Source organism: Mytilus galloprovincialis, chromosome 1 (assembly GCF_965363235.1).
Source record: "Mytilus galloprovincialis chromosome 1, xbMytGall1.hap1.1, whole genome shotgun sequence".
In the NCBI taxonomy this organism is placed as follows: domain Eukaryota; kingdom Metazoa; phylum Mollusca; class Bivalvia; order Mytilida; family Mytilidae; genus Mytilus; species Mytilus galloprovincialis.
The window spans coordinates 48,437,456-48,464,062 of NC_134838.1; the positions used below are offsets into that span (position 1 = coordinate 48,437,456).

A 26,607-nucleotide genomic window follows, 5' to 3' on the forward strand; every position below is an offset into this window, starting at 1 on the left:
TATCTTGAATATTATTATAGATATAGATAAACTGTAAACAGCAATATTGTTCAGCAAAGTAAGATTTACAAATAAGTCAACGTGACCGAAATGGTCAATTGACCCCTAAGGAGTTATTGTCTTTTATTGTTCATTATAGATAGAGATAATTGTTAGAAGCAAGACTGTTTAGTAAAGTAAGATGTACAAACATCACCATCACCAAAACACAATTTTCTCATGAATCCATATGCTTCCTTTGTTTAATATTCACAAAGACCAAGGTGAGCGACACAGGCTCTTTAGAGTTTATGTTATTTCGAATAGACTGACAAAATATTACTGTTATTTCTTATAATTTGATTCTAAATTTCATTTTAAACCGGCGTAAAACGTTGATGGCGACATGTTTATGACAAAATTGTGTCTTTGATATGATAAAATATACAGAAGTAGATTCATTGTAAATGAGATTTCCGTCATTCATAGCATGCAGCGTTCTTCACCTAGATACTGTGGATTTATTATTATTCGTTGGATACCAATTTTAGTGGGTTTCGTTGATACAGGTGAACCACGAATCAAAATGTTCAACGAATTACATTTTATAAATAGGCTTTGTATACAGAGCTAGCCAAACCATGAAATCAAATATCCACGAATATGCAATTTTTCAGCAATCCATGCAAATTGATACCATAAATGAATCCATAGTAATGATTTTACCAATAACGAATATAAACATTTTCACGTTTTTGTCGCTTTTTTATTTTAACTGTCAAATCAACCATGACGTTTATTTGTCGATATATTTTTTTCAATAGTGTGACGTCAGTGCTGCTGATAACATATATTCGATTCACTATCAGCAATAATGAAGGTGCTGGTACCTAATTTTGTTCAAAAAATCCCCACAGCAATCCTTATGAAAATTTGTTCCCAATATTCCCTGGTGTTTTCAACCAATTGTCAGTTATGACATTGTATAGGTCTAATGATTGACAAATTGCTGCCAGCACTACATTATGTACATTTGTGTATATGTAAAATGAAATAATGAAAAGTGTTCGTAACTGAACAACATAAACATTGTCAATGTGTTGTAATAAAATAACCTCATATTTGAAATCTAGACTTGTTTTGGGATATAATTATACTTATTGAGTAAAAGATGAGTCCGACAATAAAACATGCTACATCAATGCAATGAACAAGGGATCAGAATGTTCGAGTTTCTGATTGACGACATAGTTGCTTGATTTGGAGGTAGAATTTTCCAGCAAGTTGCCGGCATTCCTATGGAAAAGTGTGCAATTCTCCTGGACAACCTTTTCTTATTTCCCTATGAGTCGGTGTTCCTTCTAAACACAAGAACATGAAAGAAGTAATTCTTTTTAATTTCACATATAGGTATATTGATGACGCTCTTTCCATATACTATTCAAGGTTTTTTTACAGCTTACTTCGCATATTTTCTAGACATTAACAGCGAATTTAAGAACAACGGTCAACTTAGTATCAGAATCTCTGATGAACGAGACGATCCAAATTTGAAATTACATATTTTCATCACCTTAGCAACATTATAGTAACTTTTCCCGTGTATGGAGTATACTTTTCTCAACTCATATTCATTATTCTAGAGCTTACAGCTGCTACTCAGACTTTGTAAACGTCATCAGTTGAGTTAAAAAATAATGAGCCAGGGTTTTGTAAAAGATCGTCTCGTCTTTTTTCACAAACAATTAATCGGAAAATAAGATCGACACCAGCTAGATAAATATTCAGTGTCCACTTCACAATAATATGAGATGATCTTGAGTAATGGAAAATCGATAATAACAAACAAGTAAACTTCGATGATTAGTTTCATTTGATAAAATAATGAACAGTGACGAATAAAAACTGATCATATAAATAGTTCTCTGTGATGCAGTTAATCGATGACAGTTAATAGATGTCATGATGGCACCCGTAAAGCTTTCAAACTATCTATGAAACTAAAATATTACACCACTCTCCAAGATTATGAAGAGGGTTGAACGCTCTTAAACACATACAAATTATGCACTGCATATGTTGAACCCAAGAACAGTTTTTAACTAAGTGATGCTAATTAGCTGAGTGGCACCACATAAATAATCAAATGGAGCATATTAAAACGACAAAAAAAAAAACGGAGATTGTCAAACCAGTTGCAGCATAAATTTTACCAAATGAATGAAAGATTAGAACATCATTATCGGGCGAAAATGTTTCCAAAATTTCATTAAAATTTCTAATGTGTTTGGAAAATTCAATCATGTCATTTAAACATGGACATAGATATAAAAATGATATACCGATGTTCAAATACATGTCTGATAAGTTTATGCAAAAAGCAGACAAAATATATATATATAACTTTATTTGGAGTTACTCAAGATTGGTCGACAGAGTAGAAAGTGAAATCACAAATATACTGAACTCCGAAGAAAATTAAAAAATGGTTAAACCAAGAGCTCAAACACATCAAACGAATGAACAACAACTGTCATACTTTAATTTACCTTTTTCTTGTGAAATACATATGTTTTGTTAAATAATGAAAAAGTCAAATTATTTTTTTGTTTAATAGAAACTATATAAAGCTAGGCTCACACTGCCGATCAGATCAACTCGATCAAGCCCGATCAAGACAAATTACTTGATCGGGAGACTGGTCTGACTCAATCGACAAGGGTGTTCGGGATAGTCTACCCTATTCGTCATCGATCTGACCATCTACCCGAGAGTTTTTGACATGTCAAAAATAATCGAGTAAGGACCGAGAAGAAAGTCACTCGAGAAGAGATCGAGAATTCGACGAGTAGCGGTAGAATTGATCGGGAAAGGATCGTGTAGAGATCGAGATTGGTCGGAATACAACAAAATGTTCGATCAGTACTCGATCATTTCGACCTTTGCTGGACTAATGTCTGATTATTTCAGAGTGGTCAAATCTTGCCGCAAAGGGATCGGGTATTGATCGAGTTGGTCTGGGGTAAAATAAATATAGAAGTCGCAGTGATCTGGAAGCGATCGGACATTGGTCAGTTAATCTGGAAATGATCAGACATTAGTCGAGCAAAGGTCGAAATGATCGAGTACTGATCGAAATTTTTTTTGTATTCCGACCAATCTCGATCTCTAAACGTTCCTTTTCCGATCAATTCGACCGCTACTCAACGAATTCTCTATAGATTGTTGCGTTTCTTATATTACCAGTGTTAATCAAATCGTTAGAGTTTTCAACGAAGTATTTGGATTTAACCTTTATATTACACAGATCTATAAATAAATTGGATTTTACAAAAAGTTATTTTTGTTTTATTATCAAATTGTATACATGTATTTTAAATTTCAATGTTTCCGACTAAACTTCTTATTCAAAAACTTACCATGCATATATAATGATTCTTTTCAAAGAAGAAATGACTGCAACAATTGTATAAGAATAATGAATATAGGAATTTAGTTTACTTCGATGTAACAGTGTTACATGATATACAGTATTTTAAATATATACAAAAATAATAGCTTAAAAAATTATAGATGGAAACAAACAATTTACACAGTTTAAATAAAATGAACGGTGACAAAAAGTGTATTTTTCAAGGACATTTCATTGCGAATATTTTTGTGTTTTTTGTAAATTTTAATTTTGTTAATTGTTTTATGTTCTGTCATTTTTGAAAATTACAATTATGGAAGTAATACCAACGTTGTATGGCAATTGCAAGTTTGTTAACTTGCCACTTATTGTCGCGACTGCATTTACATTGGTGATGGATGTAATTCTACTGTCAAAACTCTTACTCAAAAGGTAAGAAGATTTACATTTATGCTGTTCTCTATACTGTTGCAAAAAACGAGATGGACCCATGGAACATTGAATTGATGCCGATAGATTTTGCCGTAGCAAAAAATAGAAATTTTATCCCATAATATTTTTAAGACTTACATGATTTTTTTTATTATTATTAAATAAAGCAAAAAAGAAACCCAAAACAAACTAGAATTGATCATTTAGACACAGATATAAAATGCAGAAATCTCCAACTCGGATGTTTAGACATTGGACCCAGTTTATTCGTTTGAGGGTACAATAAAGGTAACAGTAGTATACCGCTGTTCAAAATTCGTAAATCTATGGACAAAAAACAAAATCGGGGTAACAAACTAAAACGGAGGGAAACGCATTAAATATAAGAGGAGAACAACGACACAACATTAAAATGTAACACACACAGCAACGGACTAAGCATTAGACAAAATCCGATGAGAATAACCAATATAACATCAAAACCCTATACATGAATTTGGAATAGAAAAGTACCGTGACACGTCTTATAGTAATGTGAATTCAAACTCAAATATAAGAGAAAACAAACGACACAACGGAAACACAACGTAAAAATGTTACACACACAGAAACGAACTATGATATAACAATGGCCATTTTCCTGACTTGGTACAGGACATTTTTAAAGAAAAAAAAAGGTGGGTTGAACCTGGTTTTGTGGCATGCCAAACCTCGCACTTTAATGGCACTGTTAAATATAACATTAAAATGACAACATAATAATACATGGCTACAATACAAATAAATAGAAGAACGTATTAGGCAAAGAAACACATGAATAATAGATAACAAAAGGCATCAGGTTTAAAATTCAATACGTCCACAACACGCCTCGTCCACACAAGACTTACCAGTGACGCCCAGATATAAAAGTTCGAAAGTAAAAAAAAAAGTACAAAGTTGAACAGCTATGAGGATCAAAAGTGTTTTAATGAGATACATATAGGCAAATATATACTTAGTATGCTAAACACATAAACAATTATTTTATTCTAAATATGAATTATGTAATGTATTATATATTGATTTTAAGTAAACACAACCCAACGTTCCAGGTATTTTAAAATGAAAGTAAAACCTTCGAATTGAATATTAACCATGAATTTTGATCACATAGAAAACGTAGCAAATTCTCATTTAAATGCAAGTTTAAAGCTTTGATTATTAGATTATGGAAAATCATATGATGTATATATGAAGTTATGTATAACTAGATTACATGCAAAAATGTCTTATGGTGCCAATAGAAGATAAAAGACTACAGCATGTCACGATCGACCTTATTAACTCTTATGATTGAAGGAATGTAGAATCGAAAGAAGGGTTTGAATAATAGAAATGGCAATGTGCCTTAATTTTTTGCTTAGATAATTCAGTGGTACAAAAAGGTTTTACACGATCACCAATCGTATAACAGTTAAATATAGGTACATGCTCATGGGGAATGGGTGCTGCGTGATCTTTGAAAACAAAATAGTGATATGTAAATAACAGAAGCATTCTAAATGTATTTTTTTGCATTACACTAAAAGATTTGTCAAACGTTTTAAATACGACAGTCGCATAAAAGTCTTAAAAAAGTTTTATATTTTTATTTTGTTCTTATATAAGAGAAACTCTTTTTGAATTAAAGGGCTGTTTTCTCTAACTTGAAAATTCTTTTACATGAATTTTTAATTGCCTTTGTACTTTAGGGTGATTCCTGAACAATTTCCAAGTCTTTTATTCGTATGTTATTACAATTTTAGAGAAGGATCAGACATAACAGACGGAGATATTATCGCTATAGTTGTGATGCTGACATTTACAGCAGGTATCCTGATTTTGGACGCGTATTTCATTTTTGAAAAGGGACAGCATTCAAGAAAATTCGTACGTTGATCAGTGTTTTGAAAACATAAATTTGAAAATAATAATTATTTGATATAATAATATCATCAACAAATTACAATCGATAAAGACTTAGAAAAATACTAGTAACAACTTTCATATCAAAAACTTTTCTTATTTTTCTGCTTGTCCAGTACGTTATACTCTCTTTTATTTTTTTTAGTGATATACAAATGCAGGTTTTATTTTTCTTTCATTGTCCTTTTTATTCATTATTTTTTAATAACTATGTTTATAAAAGTACAAATTTATTTTTTGTAGAATGCAAAGCATGAATATACAGTCAACAAAGAAGACGTTGTTTTGGTTAAAAGTATGGACAACAAATAAATAATGTGCCTTAAACTGAACACTAACTTATATATCAATAATAAAATTAACGGTACTAATTTTCTTGCACCAGATGCGCATTTCGACAATACATGTCTCTTCAGTGATGCTCGTGGCCTAAATATTTGAAATCCAAAGCTTATATAAAAGATGAAGAGCTATAATCCCAAAGGTCCAAAAAGTATAGTCAAATTCGTGAAAGAAATCAGAGCTTTGCATGAGGGAGATACATTCCTTAATTTATAATAATTTCTATCATTTAGTAACAGCAAATTTTAATAACACAAAAAAATCCGTATTTTCATGCCAGTACCGAAGTACAGCTGGCTACTGGGCTGGTGATACCCTCGGGGACTAATAGTCCACCAGCAGAGGAATCGACCCAGTGGTAGTAATAAAATTAACGGTACTAATTTTCTTGCACCAGATGCGCATTTCGACAATACATGTCTCTTCAGTGATGCTCGTGGCCTAAATATTTAAAATCCAATAACATGTATCTTGCTCACGTATTCTGCAAAAAAGAAGATTTAGATACATTTCAAAGTAAAATGATATGATATAAATACAGTTGCACTCTTTAGACATTAAAATGTAAAGAGTGAATAAAACTATAAGAAAATGCCAATGAGACGGAAATCCTTCCACACCCAATATACAATAAAATAGAGTAAAATAATATAGTAAAAACAGATAAAAAGGTTAATGTCAGTATTAGTCTTTAACAATATAATAGTGTCCATCCAATTTGTCGAGCTTTTAATTGCCTTATATAGTCTCTATATAAGTTGTGACTCCTTTTTTCGTCTTCTGTGATATGACATATGACAAAGATAGGAGAAACGAAACAAACAATACAAATACAATAAGAACAAAAAACTGACACGATCACAACCAAAACATTAACAATCAAGATTTAGCCTCGTGTCTTTGTGAAAGAAAATTTACAGGAAAGTACCCCGACTAATTATAAGTTTCTCTGACATCCTTCGCATATCCACAGATGGTTGTAAAATATGTTTTGTACTACATTGGTAACTTTAATCTATCATTGTATTGTAATTATAAAATGTTTTCTTTATGTAATGTTTTTCTTGTGACTTTTTTTGATTTTTTTTTGTTGCTGTTATTCCTAACATTCCTTTTTTACATGTGGAGCAGGATCTACGTACCCTTCTGGAGCATGTGATATTACCCCAAGTTTTTGGTGGGGTTCGTGTTGCTTAATTTACTATGTTGCGTCATGTGTACTATTATTTATCTGCTTGCTTTCTTTTTGTAAGCCATGGCGTTGTCAGTTTATTTCGATCTATGAGATTGACTGTCCCTCTGGTATTTTTTGCCTCTCTTTCAGCTTTTTATTGGATGAATTATTTCATTGAAAATTCTAAAGTCTTCTAGAACGAGTTTTAAACAAACATTTGAACTATATTTGAACACGGTATAATTTAAGGTTTAATTCCATAACAGTGTATATCTATATCATCGTTTTACTAAGCCAGGAATCTGTCGGTCTCTGTCGAGTGGATTATTCCTAAATTGAGACAGTAATGACAAAAAAACGACGGTCAGGTTAGGGAGCTAATTGTGCTCTCACAAACATGTTTTACCATATTTATTCTTCATAGCCAGCGACACAGTCTCTAAATTGCTAGGATTCAAGAAAGGAATTTATGATTTTACAGAACTCACCGTCAAATATATGCCACAACACATAAGTTCCGAAAGAAAAATACATTTAAAACATAACACACACATATGAAATTAGAACTAGTGTTCCAGGTTGTCTCGATTTGAACAGATTTTGGTGTTTTTTTTGTCTAGTGTGTTGCAAATGTTATCATTACACTAAAATTTACTCTTTGCAGTTTTTGACAAAAGTATATGTGAATACACAAAAGGCATAGAACCTAAGGCTCTTGTTTCAACGTGTATGGAAACTAAACAGTGGACTGATTGGAAGCTTATTGTTTCTCCTAATAATCAGGACACAGGTATAATGACTTTCATTATTTATTTTGTTTGTAAGCCAAAATGCAATATTTGTAATGTTATGTTGCAAACTCAAATGTAGAAATCTGATAAAAGTTATACATGTACATAAACAGAATAGCATGCAAAATTAGTATTACTAAATTCATTCATTTCAAATACGGTCAGAACTAGTCTAAAATCAAATAATAATATGTATTTCAACACTTTAATAAAATTATATTAAGTACAACCTTTTAAAAACTATGTTAAAATAATTCTTAAGTACATGTACTTCATATCTATTAATGATTATATATAGATCAATTAAGGAATAACTTTAGATGTGATGTAATGTAAACAAATATCCAGATCAAAACGGAGAAAGAAATCCAACAAATATTGTAACAATTTGCGCAACAATTTTATTGTAAATACAAACACAGTTCAGACAACCAAAATAGGCAACACGAGGCACATCAATATATTTCTCAAATAGCTTGACATGATATAATGTATGAATAGCAAAATAGAGAAGACTAACAGCATAATAAATTTCTATAAGCAAAGAAAGGGTCAAAGTAACGTTCTTTTATCAGAGGAGTTATCTCAAGAATTATAGAAATTGCATTACACCTTTTGTGACCTATTAAGGATACCCATGTTTATGAGGGATTTATTGATCTTTATTACCAAAGTTTGGTTGAAATTTGTTTACATGTAACACACTCTCTTACATTGTTCTATGTTGACTAAAATGTCATTTATAATTCAATTTCTATTTTAGGGCCGACAAACCAGTTTTAACGTGGGATATACGATGGAGGAACTAAATGTCAATTTATTTTTTATATTACCTTTGAATTACATGTTGAATTTTAATGTGAACATTGTGGCGTTGTCAGTTTATTTCGATGTTTTCTTTTAGTTTTACTGTCCTGCTGTTATATTTCGTCCTTCTTTTAATGTGAAATCATATTGTGCATATTTTCAGTGTTCCACTAAGATGTCATATGTAGAGACTATTGAAACAATTAGAACTGTTATCAGTTTATTATCACATACAACCTTTTACCAAAGTCAAATATGTGAGATGATAGCTATCCTCTCTCATATAGAGGAGTATACACTTCTATGCATCATGAAAGATAATTTGTAATAATCGAATAGTAAGATGTTAGTTGGTAGAAGACAAAAATGAGATTCCGTAAGCCATGGGTAGAAACACCGTTGTCCCATGTATAATAGAAGTACGTAAGAAATTAGGGAAGTCAATCCATTTTGAGTTCATTTACTTTAAACAGGAATATAGCACTATAGTAAAGATAGATTTAAGGTGTGGCACACACATGTTGCATTGGGATTTACAGATATATAGTGTTCTGCAATTAAGTATATCTATAATGGTTTTCTGTGTTCTGTTGAAGTAAATGAGCTCCAACCTGACTGATTCTTAATCAATTGGGGGTTAAACAAGATACTGATGTTTCTTATCACAAATTTTATCTAATCTTGAAAGATATAAACATTTTACTGTGGGAAAATATACGGGGCATATTTTGTTAATAGTATATAATATTTAATAATGCTGGAGTTTCTTATTGAAAACATATTTGTTGAATATAGAGGTAGATTTTTTTAGCAAATTGTCAGTATTCCTATGGGAACGAACTGTGCGCCTCTCCTTGGCGATATCTTCTTATTTTCCAAGAGTCAGCGTTGAAAAAAACAGGAAGATCAAAATAGCTTGATCATTAAATTTCACATTCAAATATATTGATGACATTGTGTCTATAACCAATTCAAACTTTTCTGGTTGGGTTCCATTTATATATCCTTCAGAACTTGAAATTAAAGAAACAACAGACACGGGATCCTTCGCCTTATTTTTAGACTTATACCTCGAATTTAGAATACGCGGTTATAAATAATTGCCAATTTTCTACATATGAAAATGCCTATAACAAGTCAGGAATATGATATTTGTTATCCATTCGTTTGATATGTTTGATCTTTTTAATTATGCATTTGATAAGGGACTTTCCGTTTTAATTTTCCTCGTAGTTTATAGTGCTTCTTAGTTGCATGTCTTATTAAATGCACTAAAAACTTGGTTCTTCCAAGAATTATATGATGACAAGAGTAATGTTGTTCATTTCAGACTACCTTCGGAAGAATGTTCATGGTGTGTGTTGAGTGTGGCGATCATATCTTAATATTGAAATTTCTCCTATTTAGTTCTGGTACTTACTGAATATTTAGACTACAATATTACAACCATGGTCGTTGCTCTGGCCGCAAAAGGGTTCTAATTCTAGGGATAGCTATATACAAATTTATAGGCTGTTTCACATGCGATGTATTTAATCAAATGTACATGTACAATCCGTTAGTAAGATTTATAATTGGGTACAGGTATTCTATAAGGGTTACGAAAACATATTTTAATTCTGTTCATATTTTCATGCAGTTTTTTTCTAGGCGCTGACACGTATACTCCTATTTCTGCGGTTGAGGGAGATATTGGTTTGAATCCGATATTTTATACACAATGACATGTACAATTGGTATATACTTGTGTAGAATGTGCAAATTGAATAACTACATACATAATCGTTAAAAAGTAACGTTTTTAAATGCATTGAAACTTTGTGTCTGAAACATAATTGTGTTAAAAATTTGATTTTTGAGGTTCAAAACTTTTTTTAAGCTTGATTTCAATAATTATTGTGCCATTGACTCAGTTTGTGATAAGAGTGTTGACGTTTATGAGGATTTGTAAAAAATGTAATATTTTCAGGAAGGAAAACTAGCGTCAAAAAAATTCTTCCAAGACTTATAGAGAAGGGAGTAAGCTACGTACCTATTCCTTGTTTGACCCAAAACAAGACTTATTGCGTTTGTAACATTGTGATGCTGTTTTGTCAAGGCAGTACTTTCTAAAAATATAGATGAGACGTGGCAGTGTTTCGATTGGAAACTGTTCTGTGTGAAAATCTTTTTAAAAAAAAACTGGGTGTGTTTTTGTTGCAATGCTACTGTTAGATTGTCCACTTTATCGCGATGTAAGAACAGCCTCGTTTGACGAGGTTTGAAATTTTAAACCAGATATAATGAATTTTGAAAATCGTCAAACATTTGTATTGCTATTTTCTGATATCAATGTACAAAAATTTTGTGGTAAAAGCTTCTTATTAAAAAAGAGTTTGTATATTGTAAAGAGATCTATAGTTTTATTATGGTGAAATAATGCTTCCTCATGTATCTTGTGTATCTTTTAACATCTTTTGTACATCTATAATGAGAATATTTTGCATTTTATAGTAAATAAATGTTTTGTGAATAATGTATTTAGCTTTGTACAAAGGGTTAGACGCTAAAGAGGCATTAGCTAAGAGGTATATTAACCATATTAAATTGTGATTTAGTTTGGTGAATCGTTAATCAAAGTGAAGTAGTGAAATAAAAATTCGTTTTTAGCAACCAGTTTGGTTCAATTTTTATCAAAATAAGCTAAGTATCGTCAATGATGAATTATTCACTTGCAAGTGAATAATTCGACCTCATTAAATCTGTATTCAACGTTGAGTCGTTTGTGTTTTCTCTTATGTTTGAGATATTGAGATCAGACGTGGCACGGTACTTGTCTATCCCAAATTCATGTATTTGGTTTTCTTGTTATATTTGTTATTCTCGTGGTGTTTTGTCTGATGCTTGGTCCGTTTCTGTGTGTGTTACGTTTCGGTGTTATGTCGTTGTTCTCCTCTTATATTTAATGCGTTTCCCTCGGTTTTAGTTTGTTACCCCGATTTTGTTTTTTGTCCCTGGATTTATGAGTTTTGAACAGCGGTATACTACTGTTGCCTTTATTTACGCATAAATAAGGCGTGTTTCGTTATCAAAACGAAGAGAAAGTAAAAAAAAGAATAAACGATTTAACTGACTCATTCGATCCGCATGTTCTCATTTTTAAATAGGTAAAGACGATAATTAACCTAAAATTTGAAATTAACAAACCTAGAAAAATCCCATTGCAAGAGTTTGCCATCTATGTAGTTCTAACTTATGTTTATATCTGGCTATACGACCGTGGATAGTCTGCGTAGGTCACCTTTGTAGTTAATTAGATAGCGTCTAGATTAAAATACTAACGAAATGCTGATACAATTATCGAGACCGTGCATTGTAAATTGATAATGTGAGACTTGTGTGTTTAAGTATTTTATAAATCAAATATGAGAATTTTGACAAACCGGTGAACCTAAAGGAAATACTGAATTGAATTACAATAAGATACAACAATTCAACTTTAACTTATGGACACACGTATTATCAACATATTCATTGAGGAGTGGTTACTAAACCAAAATCAGATTATGATAGGGTTCACCATCTGATATCGACAACAAAATTTCAAATAAGCATATATTTTTTTATACAAATGGAGATAGCAATATTTGATATCAAAGTGAATGGTCTGTCTCTCTTTACATCTATAATACTTATAGGTTGCATTTTGTTAATACAGCTGTTTTATAAACCACGCCTCTTTTATATGATATTCATAGATAGTTTGTTTTGTTTATGTACTGGTTTCCAGATATGATCTCTATGTATCATCTCATAGAGATATAACTTTTGAATTTTACGACTATAAATAAACATTAACAGCTGTGTTGAATTTTGAGGTAGATAACGGCAACAGTAGTATACTGCTGTTCGAAATTCATAAATCGGTTGAGAAAAACCAATCCGGGTTTCAAACTAAAACTGATGGAAACACTTTATATATAAGAGGAGAACTACGACACAACAGAAACACAACATTAAAATGTAACACACACAGAAACGAACTATAATATAAAAATGGCCATTTTCCCGATTTGGTACAGGACATTTTAAGAACAAAATGGTAGACCAGATGTTATGGTAGAGATAGTCCAGAATTCAAGTATAAGTTTAAAGTCTTAGAAGTCCGGGGCATATTAAATGTTGAAATTATGCCACACAACCCTATATTTTGACTTGTCTATAAAAAAATTAGCAGTACAGATAAGCTTCCCGTTCTATGATATAATTTTGTTTCAAAACTTTTTATCAAAAGTGGTCGAGTTTGAGTCGTAAAAGGAGGTCCTATTGGAGATGACATTGTCTATATTTACATTAATGCAACCTCCGACTGGGTTATAACAGTTTATTCATCTAGTTTTAGTTCAAAGACAAATATTTTTGTAGTGTTGTATCTCATCTATTTTTCGTGTTTTTTCGCTGTAGAATTGTTGGTCTTAAATCTTAGTAGTACTATTTGATACTAATCCAGTTTTGCGGGGATATGGAAAGTTTCTCAAAAGTGGCATCGTCTGCGTTTACAAATTCGAATTTTCTATTGTGGTTACTTTGGAATGTTTCTACAACCTGGATTGTGTGAAATATTTGTCCAATACCCACATACTCTCGTCATTAATGGCAATGAACGTAGAATACTGTTTGAAATATAGTAAAGTTTAATATCGTATTATAATTATAGTATATTTTGACACTCATGACTCTTACACACATCAATTGAAATTTAAATTGCGTTTATATTTAATTTGTTTAAATTACCAATGGTATCTTCATGCAAACCTATATATTTAACCCTTTTCATATATAATGTATGAATTGTTGATTTTCAGATATCGCAACTTAAAATTTTCTAGGTATTTGGAATGAGTTAAACACTTCAAATTAATATTTACCAGGTATTTAGGTCAAACAAGGAACAATGCAAACATTCATTTAGATAATGCTAATTTAATTATTTAATTGATTCCGAAAATATCTATGATGCAAACATGCAGATCTATAAATAAAATAGGTGCAACAACGCAATATGGTACAAACATTTTAACAATATAAATGAAGAATACTAAGTGCAGATCTTATCATTTCGTAAGCAATCTTAACATAAATGTAGAAACGAAAGAAGGGCTTGAACGTCAGAAAAGGCAATGCACCTGTAAAATGTTACAAGTAATCTTGGACAATACAGAGGTGTCGTAACCCTCAAACATTGTTTTATATTTCTAATCTACGCTTAAAAAGGGGTGGAAGGTACAATGGAGACATTCAAAACTCGTGAATCCACTTAATAATGAACGTGCAATGGAAAAATACACCACGAAAAACAATGAAACATTTGACAGGTATAAATATTATGCTTATTACATACTATATTACTTCCGTCGTCCTGGTACATTTACGCCTAACATTTTGCATTAAAAAAAAAGGAAGTTTTGAATGACATTAGATTTTTCAAGAATATTGAAAAGTGAAGATAACATTTACGGTTCAGATTGATAATATTTCTATTCTTAAGCGATTTATAGACTTTAATGAAACAAGTGTATTTGTTAGTTATTCAGAAAACTTCGTAACCTTGAAATTGCTGACCTTGAGATTTTTCAATTTGATTTAAAATGTTAAATTTAAAAAAAAATAATACTGAGTGGTGATCAGTTATGAATTGACATTAAAAAAGGAAAACAAAATGCTGCATAGTGGAATATATTTTATTGCACTTTGTGAGTTTGTTTTGAAAAATGCTCCTATCTGCATAATCTTTTACAAATTGTGGGCAATATTTCAAAGATGCTCAATTGTTCAACTCTTCTGATTTTCATTTCTTTAAAATGAATATTGTGAAGACTTTTTAGTATATACGTGTAAAATCTTTGTAATTCAAAAATATAAAGTATTTCTGTACTTGTGGTTTGCCAAGATACATACCTTAAGTTTCACTGAAAACTTTTCAAGCGCAGAAATATAAGATAGCCATGCTGTATGGTTAATAGTGTTACAAGAATTCTGTAATTGTGGAAATTGTTGACGAAATATATTGACTTTACAGCTTTTACATTAATGCTAGCAAGACAAATCTTTGTTTGGCTTGCTTGCTTTGTTTGTATCAACGTTTGCTCAAGCATGGTTATTAAGATAGGCGGGGCTTCAGCTTGTATACATCATAACTAAATTTTATTGGACGTTATGTTGGAGGTTAAGGACACTAAATTTTAAAACATCACATGACACATATTCTCACATGTTTCCTTACCTGTAAATATACAATACAGACAGGATTCTACTTCGTCGAAATTATCTGTTCATTTTCACAATCGTAGAAACGGAAGACAATTTTTTTTTCTTCAGAGATCCAACTTAAAGATTGTCGTCAAGCACTTTTACTAAAATAGCTATTCGAACACACCTACTCTGATTTTGTGATCCATTTGGTAGGTATTTCACTTGACCCCTATATTTCATCTTTTAGTACTGTATTTTTTTGTATTTTATAAAGTCAACCTGTAGCTTTGCTATATAAAATGATAGAGTCTGAAGCGAGATGATGTATCAAATACTCTTGTTTTGCACATTTTCAAGACAAAATATTCATCTCAAACACACCCTAACATAAGAAAATGTGCACTCGATTTTCTCTTTTCAATACAATTGTTTCCCATTTTTTAGAATATTTTCTGGAGTTGCATAATCAAAGGACAGACATGGAAATAACTGACTGAACTAATAGATTAATATGTTATAAAAACAATATTAAGTCAATTAATGTTGAAGGCCAGTTTCTCAGCCTCATACAAGAAAAAAGTTTATATTTTTCTTTCATTGACAAATTATTGTATTTTTACAGGTGAGAAAACATGTGAGAATATTTGTCATGTGATGTTTTAAAATCAAGTGTCCTTAACCTCAGACATAACGTCCATAAAATCTAAGTATGATGTATACAAGCTGGAGCCCCGCCTATCTTAATTACCATGCTTGAGTAAACACTGATACAAACAAAGCAAGCAAGCCAAACAAAGATTTGTCTTGCTAGCATTAATTTAAAAGCTGTAATTAATTGATTAATTTCAATGTTTCAAATCTAGACTGGTTTTTATTTAGCCTTAACCTTCACCAATAAAAGTGCAAAGTGAATTTATACAATACACCGTAGTCCCCTTTTATAGACCAATCAAGGTCTACTGAATTTGAATTAAATACAGATAAGTACATACATAAATACTTGGATGATTTATGATCTACTTTTCCTAATTTTTTCCAGTTTTAATATTTCTATTCCGTCGACTTTAGGTCTTTAATTTTTCCAATTAAGGTTAATGAAATAGTAAAAAGGCGTCTTGCACACATCAAATATATGATCATTATTTCTTTTAAGTCTTAAATGATTGTTTTTTGTATATATAACTATAACATGTAATGTACAGTATTAAGATAAAATTTACAATATAATAGTCTATCTCTATAATCTAACCAAAAATTTGGATCAAAATGGACCACAGTTTAGACCTGCTAAAAAATGTCTGCTGAAGAACAATAACGTATAGAGGAGAGTATGAAAACGGGGAACGTGTCAAAGAGACAAAAAATGGACCAAGAGCAGAAAACAACATGAGGCCAACATTTTTTTTTATGATATCCCAACCCTCCCCTTTACTACTACCCAATGTGGGATAAATAAACACACACCAATACGCACAGTAAAACACAGTTTAAAAGAAATCCCAATCCGATTTTAGAATAGGTAACAGAAAAAACTTGTAAATGATCAACATAAGTTTACAAAAGACTGACAGTAGTTACTGACATGCCAGCTTCAGACCTCATTTAAACTTATAGTAAGATTATGACTTCATAAAATAATACTCTTCTTTATACAGTATCAAATGCTTTCTCTAACTCTATGAATGCATAGAATATTCTTTGTGCTGTACAGTTAGGAATTATGTAAACAAGTTCAAAGTTAAAACATTGTCTTTAATTATTTTGGTCTTTGTACACTTCTTATATTTGATTCAATCAAGTCAATGACCCGACTATTCAGGATGAGACATTTGATAAATAAAAATTATGTAAAAGAATAATGATATCTGTGATTTACTTCTTACGTCATATCTTGTTCAATTTATAAGGTATGGGCAATGTTAATTTGGGGTTGTAATATTATATAAACAAATCCTTCTATTTACTTCCGTTATGTTTCATTTTCGAAAATTCTTTGAATTCTTTTTCAAAAGAAATTCAAAGTATTATTGCATCATACTTCATTGCTTACCCTTACAACATTTCATTATAAAGGTAATTTTAAAGATTTGTAATGAAATAAACTGTAAAATTAAACTGCGGCACAAAAATAAAATGATGCAATCAGTGCATGTGAATATGTATGAGATTCTGTGCACAATTATTTTGTTTTATTTTCATATCTTCCTCTAGGTATTAATACATTGCATGAAGTGTTTTATTCCTTATAATAACTGACTATTCGTAGTTGATTACTCGGACTTAAAAATAACTTTGCTTCTCGGAACATTTCATTTTCTTATACAAGAGTATATGTTAAGGCAAATTTGTCGCAATTTACAGTTTATGATTTATACTCATACCGGCTGTTTATAACAATAAATATTATCGAAAACGTTAAAGGTGTCGTGTTATAATACATTGTGTTTCAATTTTTACATTTTTCATTAATAATTATATTTATTTATGTTATAAGAAACAAGTATATGACATACGGTATCATCACTTGATCTTAACATTCGATTGCATAAGACATTAACCTAAATTAATTTACAAATGGAAGTACATCTTTGTGGAATACAGACCGAAATGTTCAATGACTGTTCAAGTTCAGATAGTCGATCCCAAAATGGATTCTTTTTGTTAATGCAATTTCAGTTTATATGGTTTAACGCATTTTTGTTTTTTTGGCAAAAACAAAACTAAAATGGAGGAATTACATTTGACTCTATTCAATAAAGAATGCAACAAGGAAAAGCTTGCATCGCTGACGTTGTTCATCCTTATTGTAGATGCAGTCAGTGTATTGACGTTTAGCTGGTAAGTAAGTAATTTAAGGCGTCACGGTAGTATTTCCTTGCCCATAAGGGATAATGATAGCCTTTTTAGAATTTTCACCACTTTCTAACACTGCAAAAAAATCTACAATTACAGTTAACTGAAGTACTTTCATTTCACTATTCAGAAATGAATATGAATGTGTATCATGATCATTTTTTTTTGCTATTTTTAAAAATCTGAGGCCACTAGTGCTTTTAGTACTTTTATCATGCAGTGAATACACAATTCAAAAAAAATCTCAAAAATTCATTATCATCTGTTTGTAAAATTATTTCATATTTTTCTACACCTGATTCATCCCTCAATTTTGGAAAGTGTGTTCAGTTGATACTGTATTTTTTGTCCAATCACACTCTTCAGATACATTGACTTAGGTAGGGTACAGAAAAGAGCAACCTAAATTTTGGAATGCAAATGCTACCGTGCCACCTACAGATTAGACAGAATATGTTAATTTTAGACAAAAGTATCATTTGTTTGTTTATTTGAAAAATTCTGCCTAAATTTGACATTTTGGTAAGATATTGGATTTGGTTTGATTTTTTTCTCACTTCCATATTAAACCTTTTTTGTGCCAATAAAAGTCTTACGTCAGTATTATTTTATTTGATATCAATTAGTACGTTTTTCTTATCTTTTTTCAATATTGTGATACACAGATGCCGTGAGGACTATGTTTATTCTCGAAATAATGATAAAACAAAAAATGAACAAGGCCTTATAATGTCTTGAATGTTATTTTCTGTCAAATAAAGTTTGTGGTTATTTTTTGTTTGTATAAATTATTGCTTAACTAAGCCAATAAAATCATGTAAAACAAGTAAATGAATTTATATGTATTTATGGAATGTTATTTTAGATACCTAGGCTAGTTGAAATATCTAAGCAATATGTTTTTGAAAAAACCTTTATCTGGAGATGATACTTAAATTTTGTATTTTCATTCTTTATCTGTTTGAATAAAACTTAAGGGACGATGGCGTAACCGATCTAAACAAATGCAACTAAGCCAAGATACACGAGGATATAACTAACTTTATTAGCACTGACATGCAGATAGATCAGTTTGGTACATTTCATTCTATATGAGTGATATAAGGTTTAACCGTAAACAAATACAAGAGGGCATAAAAGATCATTTCAAACAAAAAACCCAATGAGCATGATCGGGAACATCTCGCTAAAAAATACCAATAAGGAAGTGTATAAAGAATTATAATGAACATATAATGGGGAGGTATTTAAGGTTTAATACCACCATTGATTTTCCCCTATTAGTCTTTGTTGAATTTGCACTTTTCAAAAAATGGTTCAGAATTTATCTTTGTTTCAAAATAAAGAAATACTTGTCATGAGTAAAGTTTTATTCTGTTTAGTACTACAGAAAAAAATTCACATAACATTTCATTGCATATAAGAAAATCATCATCACCGATTTCGAATCAACTTTCTCCCCTTATTTAACCTGTGTACAAGTTTTAGTAACCATGTAACCTCAAGTTTACCAAAAATTCTATAGAAACCCCAAATAAAAAATAATGGTGCTTTGAAATACCCAAGACATATGTTTATTAAACAGAAATTTTTACTGCAATACAATGTAGAATTAATTACCTACAACTGTCAAATTCAAGGGAATATTTTTTGTCGAACTATTTTTGTATACAATCGGATGTGATGTACCATGATTTGGTGGTATTAAACCTTAAAGAAGTAGAATAAATACTTAGTTATAACCACTTAGTGTGCATACAGAAATTTGCCTCTCAACTTTACTATTAACACCAAAAGGAAAAAACGCTAACATGTCTGACTGCATACTAATTTTGTAGTAAAGTCCCAGTCGAGATTATCGGTTTAATCAAAATATCGTGTTAAATTTTAGTGAGTAAGCAATTTAACAGAGCTGTATTTTATGAAAGGGAAAGACATTTTGGATATTTAGAATATTAGTATAGTACTGTCTGAGTATCTAACTATCTTTATCTAATTACAGTGATGACAGGTCCAGAGTTACATATGGGGACATAATAAGTATAGTCGTGATCATATTGTTAAACGTGTGTGTCTTGGTAGTAGACATTTACGTAGTAGTGGAAGCTCTACTTTCACGGAAATTGGTACGTCAATTTATTTTTTTAACTTTCAAAGTTCATAAATACTGTATGTATACACATTTGTTTATTTGTTTGTTGAATGAAATTTGGCATTGCCTAACATTAACTTTTAAGAAAATCACTAAAACTTTTAACTTTCTGAACCTAAAAAGCAAACATTTCATTAAGTTATTTTTACATAGTGAAGTTTATTTCCTAGATTTCTGTAATTTGTTAACTAGATAACGTACAGTCGATATATTGGGACATAAAATATAACAATTCGTCTAAGGTTATGATTACTGGTATAACTTTTGTAATCTTAATATTCATGGTCTCATTTAAACATCATGTTCGACGATATAACGTATCATTTGAATGTTCTTCAACCTTTACAAATCTTTATTTTTTTTTTACAAAATCAATGTAATGAACTTTAAAAAACAAGTGTCAAATGCCAAATGCCATAACAGATTGTATGTTTATTTGACTGACTTTGCCTATTCAGAAAGACAAATTCCGTGTCTTTTCTTACTAGGAAATCAACGGCTTACGTATGTTAAGCGGGGAGTTTTGTTGCTTTCTGTTTCTCATATTTGTTTTTGTATCATCATAAATCAGGACATCTGTTTATTTCTAGGACGATGTTTTATTATGTTCTATGTGTAGCACGACAGTCAAACGATTTGACGATTGGAAATGGAACCAAAAGTGGAGACATTTTATTCTCAGAGATCATCGTGACATGAAAGGTAAATTTAAAATTATTATTTGAACCAGTTTTATAATAATCATTAACCTTGTATCTTTGATTTTATTTTTTACAATGTCAAAATTTGATTCTTTGTAATTTGAATTTACTAGACGAGTAAACCGAGGTGAATTATGATAACTCCCAATATATACTCGAATAGAATTAGACCAAAGGCTTACATGGCAACCAATTGTTAAACGTTTTGAATAATCCTTTTTATTAGTTTTATTGATTAGAAGACACAACATTAAGGGAAAATCTTTAAAGATTTGTTGATTCAAGTTTTGAACCCAATTTCTCCAGCTTCTTTTTTATATAGTGGTACATAATTTCACTATTAAAACTGTTTTATCGTGAAAAGAAAACATATTTAGTTTTACCAAAATATAACTATTCGAGTATCCGTATCGTCGGTCGTGACTGTCGACAACACGTGCAGAAATGAAGCAGACGTTCTACATATCATAAATTTTATTCGATCTAGAATGTTTACGTGAATCATGAAACGTCACACAGTTTTTTTCGTTGCAATACGTGAAATTCGTTACGTTTCCGTGTTGCGTTCGCGCCGTATTAACATAATAATGACATCATGTTTACTTATATCTTATGCCGCCATTTTATATATTGACAGTTTAAAAACCATATTTCGACTTTAGTTTCTATAACTGATAACATGAAAAACTAGGCTAACTTCGTTGCTTTGTGTATGCAATGCAATATTATGCATTGTTAATTTCATATTTCTTTTGCTTTTATGCTTCTTTTGCAGTAAATCAATCATTAATCAAAATTATCAATTAGATAGAGAGTGCCAAATTTAAAGTTCAATATTAACAATATTTTTTGGAGAAAATAAAATACTATTGAAACTACATGGTCCATTATGATTTGCAACAGTATCTATTCCAATCTCATTAAAATCCGATGTTCTGATACGCTGCCCTCCACTAGTGAAATTGTATCTATTCAAAATACAATTTTGTTCAACGATCATAAGATTCTCTCATAAAATTGTAAACATTTGATATTTGACTTTTTTATTGTTTTTTTATCTATATTATTCTTTACCTCGAACACTTCTGCATTTGATTAATGTTTTAATGTTCTTTTATAGGGATGATCGGCATTGCTGGATATGAACAATCTGTTTAAAAAAAAGGATAAGCGGCAGATGAAGATTTATCTTAAAACAATCAGAATAATACAAAGTATTTGAATTATCAGATACTTATATTTTGTTTTTCATTATCAATGTTTATAATGACTTATACGAAATATCATCAGATTATATCATCATCTATGAGGTAATTATAACAAAAATCATCGAAACACATAAAATATGATTTAAAATGAATATTTGTACTTTTAGCAGCTAGATTGATATCATTGAATTTAAAAGAAAAACCGTTAATACTGAATCTAATTATGGCTATTTAAAGGGACAATTTTGAAACTGAGAAGGTATAAACGTGTCAACTGACAATACAGTATTGATAAATAAGTTTTTTTTATCAAAGGAGTAGGTCCGGTAAGGGCCGATTTTGGCCTTAAATTTCAGGTTCATCTGAGGAAAGATTTTTGACACTTAACTGTCAACTTCAATCGATTCAATCGGTTTATGTGAAAGATTTGAACTGATTTTACATTTAAAGACGCTCAAATTTAATTTTAGGTATGAAATAGTTATCAAAAGTACCAGGATTATAAAAAAAACAGGATTATGAAAAACCTATCAAACATGCCATTATATGTCAATTTATAGATGGTTTTTGTCAAAAATGAAAGTGCCCGCATCCGTGTTCATTGTCAACCTCCATATGTTATGTATTATCATCAAAAACAACTTCAAAATACATTGAAATATCAAGAACAAAAAAAAACGTCTAAAAATTAACAGAAATGTAAAAAATTGAAGATTTCAGTAATTTAGTATGACTAAATGATACTAATACCCGATACATGTGCATTGTATTGTCAAAAACATCCATATTTATGTAACGGAAGTACCATACTCTCCAATAAATAGCTAAAAGCTTACATTTAACAATTTTGTAAAATTGCTATACTTTGAGGGGCCAAAAAGTGGTCTTACTAGGCCTACTTCTTTGAAAGTAAAAAGATGCATTTTACTTATGTAGACATTATAGTACTTTAAGCTGAATCCTTAATTATTTGTTAAATTACAATTAATATTTCTGTGTTTTCCCCTTGCTTATTCATTAATGAAATAACTTTACAAGGTATTGAATAAAAGATAAATTTCCTTAAGGGGGTGCAGTGTTTATGTATTTACCCACAAACGATAACAGAAATGTTAGTTCAAGTTCATAACTATATATTCCAAATATATATTTAGTATACATTCCGATTTCCCTGAATTATTCTCATTCATTCTTGATTATTAAAGATACCAAGGCTTATAATTTGTCACCAAATTTCTGTAACCGATTTTTACAATTATTGTATGCGCCTTAGATTTATATAATCTATAAATGTTTTGTAAACTGTTTGTGATTGAGGAGTTAAATTCAGAACAACAAGGCGATATGTTCATTTAATCTATTTGTAACTTTTCTTAAACAGAATATTCCGCTCGTCGTACATATTGATTACATCACTTTTTGTTGTAATATATACTGTCTCTGACGGAGTTCAGTATTTTTGTGATTTTACTTACGACATTTGTTAACCTTGCAAATCGTAAAACTGCCCAAAAAAAACCCAACATTTGTAGCAGATTTCAAACTGACTAATCCTGTAAATACTGATGTTTTTGAAAAGAAAAACCTTCAAAATAAGTGATTGTAATGATTTTTTATCATGACTATTGTTAAAAGAAATATACCATGTTTCCTATCATTTTACATGTAAAATATTCATACAATAATATTGTGTTTAGTTAATTATGAAGACATCGTGCACAACTCGAAAGTGTGTCTTGCTATATGTCTTCGACCGACGCTCTACGCTACTACGCTCATATGAGTGTATTGTATGAGAACATCATATACATAGTTAATTCAGCCATAATTACTAACATCTTTTTTTGTTGGTTTTAATACATAGATTTGTTTGTACGGCAATGCCAATCTCATATATACTGATGCGCGGTCAATTACAATAAAGTATTGATGGTCAGTACATTAAAAGTGTATTCGGTACATGAGTTGCACAGTAGAGTTGCAATCACATCTTTAAGTTGATCAAATGATCTAGTACCATAAAGCATTGTTAAGTCTAAAGAACAGATGTCCATATCACGATCTTGTGAGATACTTTATATTGGGGTAGTAGCTTGAAGTATAGATGAGAATGAAGTAACAAATTGGATTGGAAATTATAATTGTGAACCTTTACAAATATTATATCTATTGTTATATGATTAAAACAGACTTCGTTACTATTATATAGACAGTAGTGAGCCTACGGAGAAACTTTACATTAGCTAGTTCCTTATGTAGACAGGCATCATGGATTACGATTCCGAATACATAGATCCCGAAATTATGAATAGGTAAAAAAACGTACAGAAGAAAGACACGTTATATTTGATGGAAGTACCCGAATTTAAAAAGCTGAACGAAAATTTAAGTACGCAAAATTGGGAAAATGGTGCCGAGTTATAGCGTGTGCAGAAAGCAGAAACAATTTGCATTTCCACTATAGTGAAATTATAGGATAGCTGAAATGGAAAATTTAGGCGTGAAAATAAATTAGGACAACTTTGTATACGCCATAATGTAAATGACTTGAATGTAAATATTTGTGAAGCTTTGATTGTGTTTGTAATTATTTTTTTCTCCATCTTTTCTGGAGACGCATTTGCCAAACATGATGATGAATGTTAACGTTCCTACAAGAGAGTATAATATTCAAACTTTGAAGAACATTGGAGAAGACTCTCGTTAACATTATCAATGAATTAAAACCAGCGATGTTGTAAACGATTAGCAGTAAACATGTATATTTAAACTGTTATCTAGGTGACAATAAAATTGAGAAAGGAAATGGGAAATGTGTCAAAGCGACAACAACCCGACCATAGAGCAGACAACAGTCGAAGGCCATCAATGGGTCTTCAATGTAGCGAGAAACTCCCGTACCCGTAGGCGTCCTTCAGCTGGTAGATATGTATCAATCAGTTTGGATTCCCGAACCGCGCAATCTGAAACCACCAACCACTCATCTTGAGTCGTTTGGATGAAATGAAGATGACATCCCTGTTGTTAATTTCGCACAGTCAAGTGGCACAGGAAGATGAAACCGATGACGTCATGAGGACATGATTTTTATTTTTGTAAATTACTTTTAAAGCTTTTTAATTATTTTTTTTTTATTTCGTTTTTATATTGTATATCATTTTGTGTTAATTTAGTTTGATTTTGTGTATAACATTTGTTTGATTAAACTAGTTTTAATCTCTTTTCATTATGAGAGTGGGTGTGTTGTGTGTAGTTACGAACAAGGGTTTCTTAAGAGTTTAAAGTTGAAAGGATAATTGTTAATTTAGATTTTAAGAGAATCTTTTTACAAAAGAGGGACGAAAGATACCAGAGGGACAGTCAAACTCATGAATCAAAAATAAACTGACAACGCCATAGCTAAAAATTAAAAGGACAGACAGACAAACAACAGTACACACGACACAACATAGAAAACTAAAGAATAAACAACACGAACCCCACCAAAAACTAGGGGTGATCTCAGGTAATCCTTAAGAGTAAGCAGATCCTCCACATGCGGCACCCGTCGTGTTTCTTAAAAGATAACAAGTCCGATAAGTAGTCTAATTCGGTCACATTTATGAAAGGGAAGGGGATGGTAGTTACAACGTAAGGAACATATCCGATATCATTTGTGAAACGGTTATTCCATGACGGTCAACCAACTCGTGATGGCGTCCGTAAAATTTACGAAGAGATGATTTCACCATTTGGAACTCTTGATTTAATAGCTTCCTTGTGAGCAACAAATTGCCTCTACCATATTATTTTATGAAGTAAATGGGGATCAGATTTTTTTTAAATTCGAGTGAAAGCGAATTTTGTTGAGCGGGCAGTGATATGGCGTGATCAATTACATCAAAGAGTTGATGGTCAGTATATAATCAGTTTAAAGATATTTCTTCTTGATTAATGTGACAGTTTATACGGTACGTGCGTTGCAGAGTAGAGTTGCAATAACATCTATAAGTTGATCAAAATACTCTAAGACCATAAAGCAATGTTTAGTCTAAATTAAGAACAGATGTTTATAGCAAGATCTTGTGAGACACTTTATATTGGAGTAGTAGCTTGAAGTTCCAAGTTGTATTATAGATAATATTGAAGTAACAAGTTAGATTGGAAATTATAATTGTGAACCTTTACATATATTATAAATACATATACTGTTATATGATTAAACATGTGAACATTAAACAGACTTCGTTACTAATATATAGACAGTAGTGAGCTTACGGAGAAACTTTTCATTGTAACTAGTTCCTTATGTTAACGGGTAACATGGATAACGATACCGGACACATAGATCCAAAATTATGAGAAGTCACAAACGTTAAAGAAAGATCTGTTACAATACAAAGAAAATCTTATGGGACTCTTATAAAATACATACGTTGCGAGACCGGATGCGTCGAAAGTGTACTTGTCTATGTTATGCATATATCACCTTCAATGCGAATCCAGACTCAGTATAAATGTAACAGTTCGAATTTGATACGACTATCATACAAGTTAGTGGTTCAGCTAGCTATAAATACAAGTTCAATCAAACATTTT

The 26,607-nt window shown here is 30.8% G+C and overlaps 2 protein-coding genes across 2 annotated transcripts; both read left to right on the top strand.

Annotated features, from left to right (window-relative positions):
- Window positions 1-3,422: 3,422 nt before the first annotated feature.
- On the top strand, window positions 3,423-11,507 carry LOC143079882 (uncharacterized). The gene is made up of 5 exons (XM_076255540.1): window positions 3,423-3,823; window positions 5,611-5,734; window positions 6,014-6,065; window positions 7,951-8,076; window positions 8,841-11,507. The coding sequence occupies exons 1-5, from the start codon at window positions 3,705-3,707 to the stop codon at window positions 8,858-8,860; spliced, it is 441 nt and encodes a 146-aa protein (XP_076111655.1). The 5' UTR covers window positions 3,423-3,704; the 3' UTR covers window positions 8,861-11,507.
- A 6,132-nt stretch (window positions 11,508-17,639) lies between these two features.
- LOC143076703 (uncharacterized) lies at window positions 17,640-26,247 on the top strand. The gene is made up of 4 exons (XM_076252547.1): window positions 17,640-17,953; window positions 19,971-20,094; window positions 20,711-20,822; window positions 21,942-26,247. The coding sequence occupies exons 1-4, from the start codon at window positions 17,841-17,843 to the stop codon at window positions 21,977-21,979; spliced, it is 387 nt and encodes a 128-aa protein (XP_076108662.1). The 5' UTR covers window positions 17,640-17,840; the 3' UTR covers window positions 21,980-26,247.
- Window positions 26,248-26,607: the final 360 nt, after the last annotated feature.

Excerpts from the sequence above, each read along its gene's own strand:
- LOC143079882 (XM_076255540.1), top strand. The coding sequence starts at position 3,705 with ATGGAAGTAATACCAACGTTGTATGGCAATTGCAAGTTTGTTAACTTG. Across the intron at positions 6,066-7,950 it reads AGACGTTGTTTTGGTTAAAA|TTTTTGACAAAAGTATATGT; the intron begins GTATGGACAACA and ends TACTCTTTGCAG. Across the intron at positions 8,077-8,840 it reads TCCTAATAATCAGGACACAG|GGCCGACAAACCAGTTTTAA; the intron begins GTATAATGACTT and ends TTTCTATTTTAG.
- LOC143076703 (XM_076252547.1), top strand. The coding sequence starts at position 17,841 with ATGGAGGAATTACATTTGACTCTATTCAATAAAGAATGCAACAAGGAA. Across the intron at positions 20,095-20,710 it reads CTCTACTTTCACGGAAATTG|GACGATGTTTTATTATGTTC; the intron begins GTACGTCAATTT and ends GTTTATTTCTAG. Across the intron at positions 20,823-21,941 it reads AGATCATCGTGACATGAAAG|GGATGATCGGCATTGCTGGA; the intron begins GTAAATTTAAAA and ends GTTCTTTTATAG.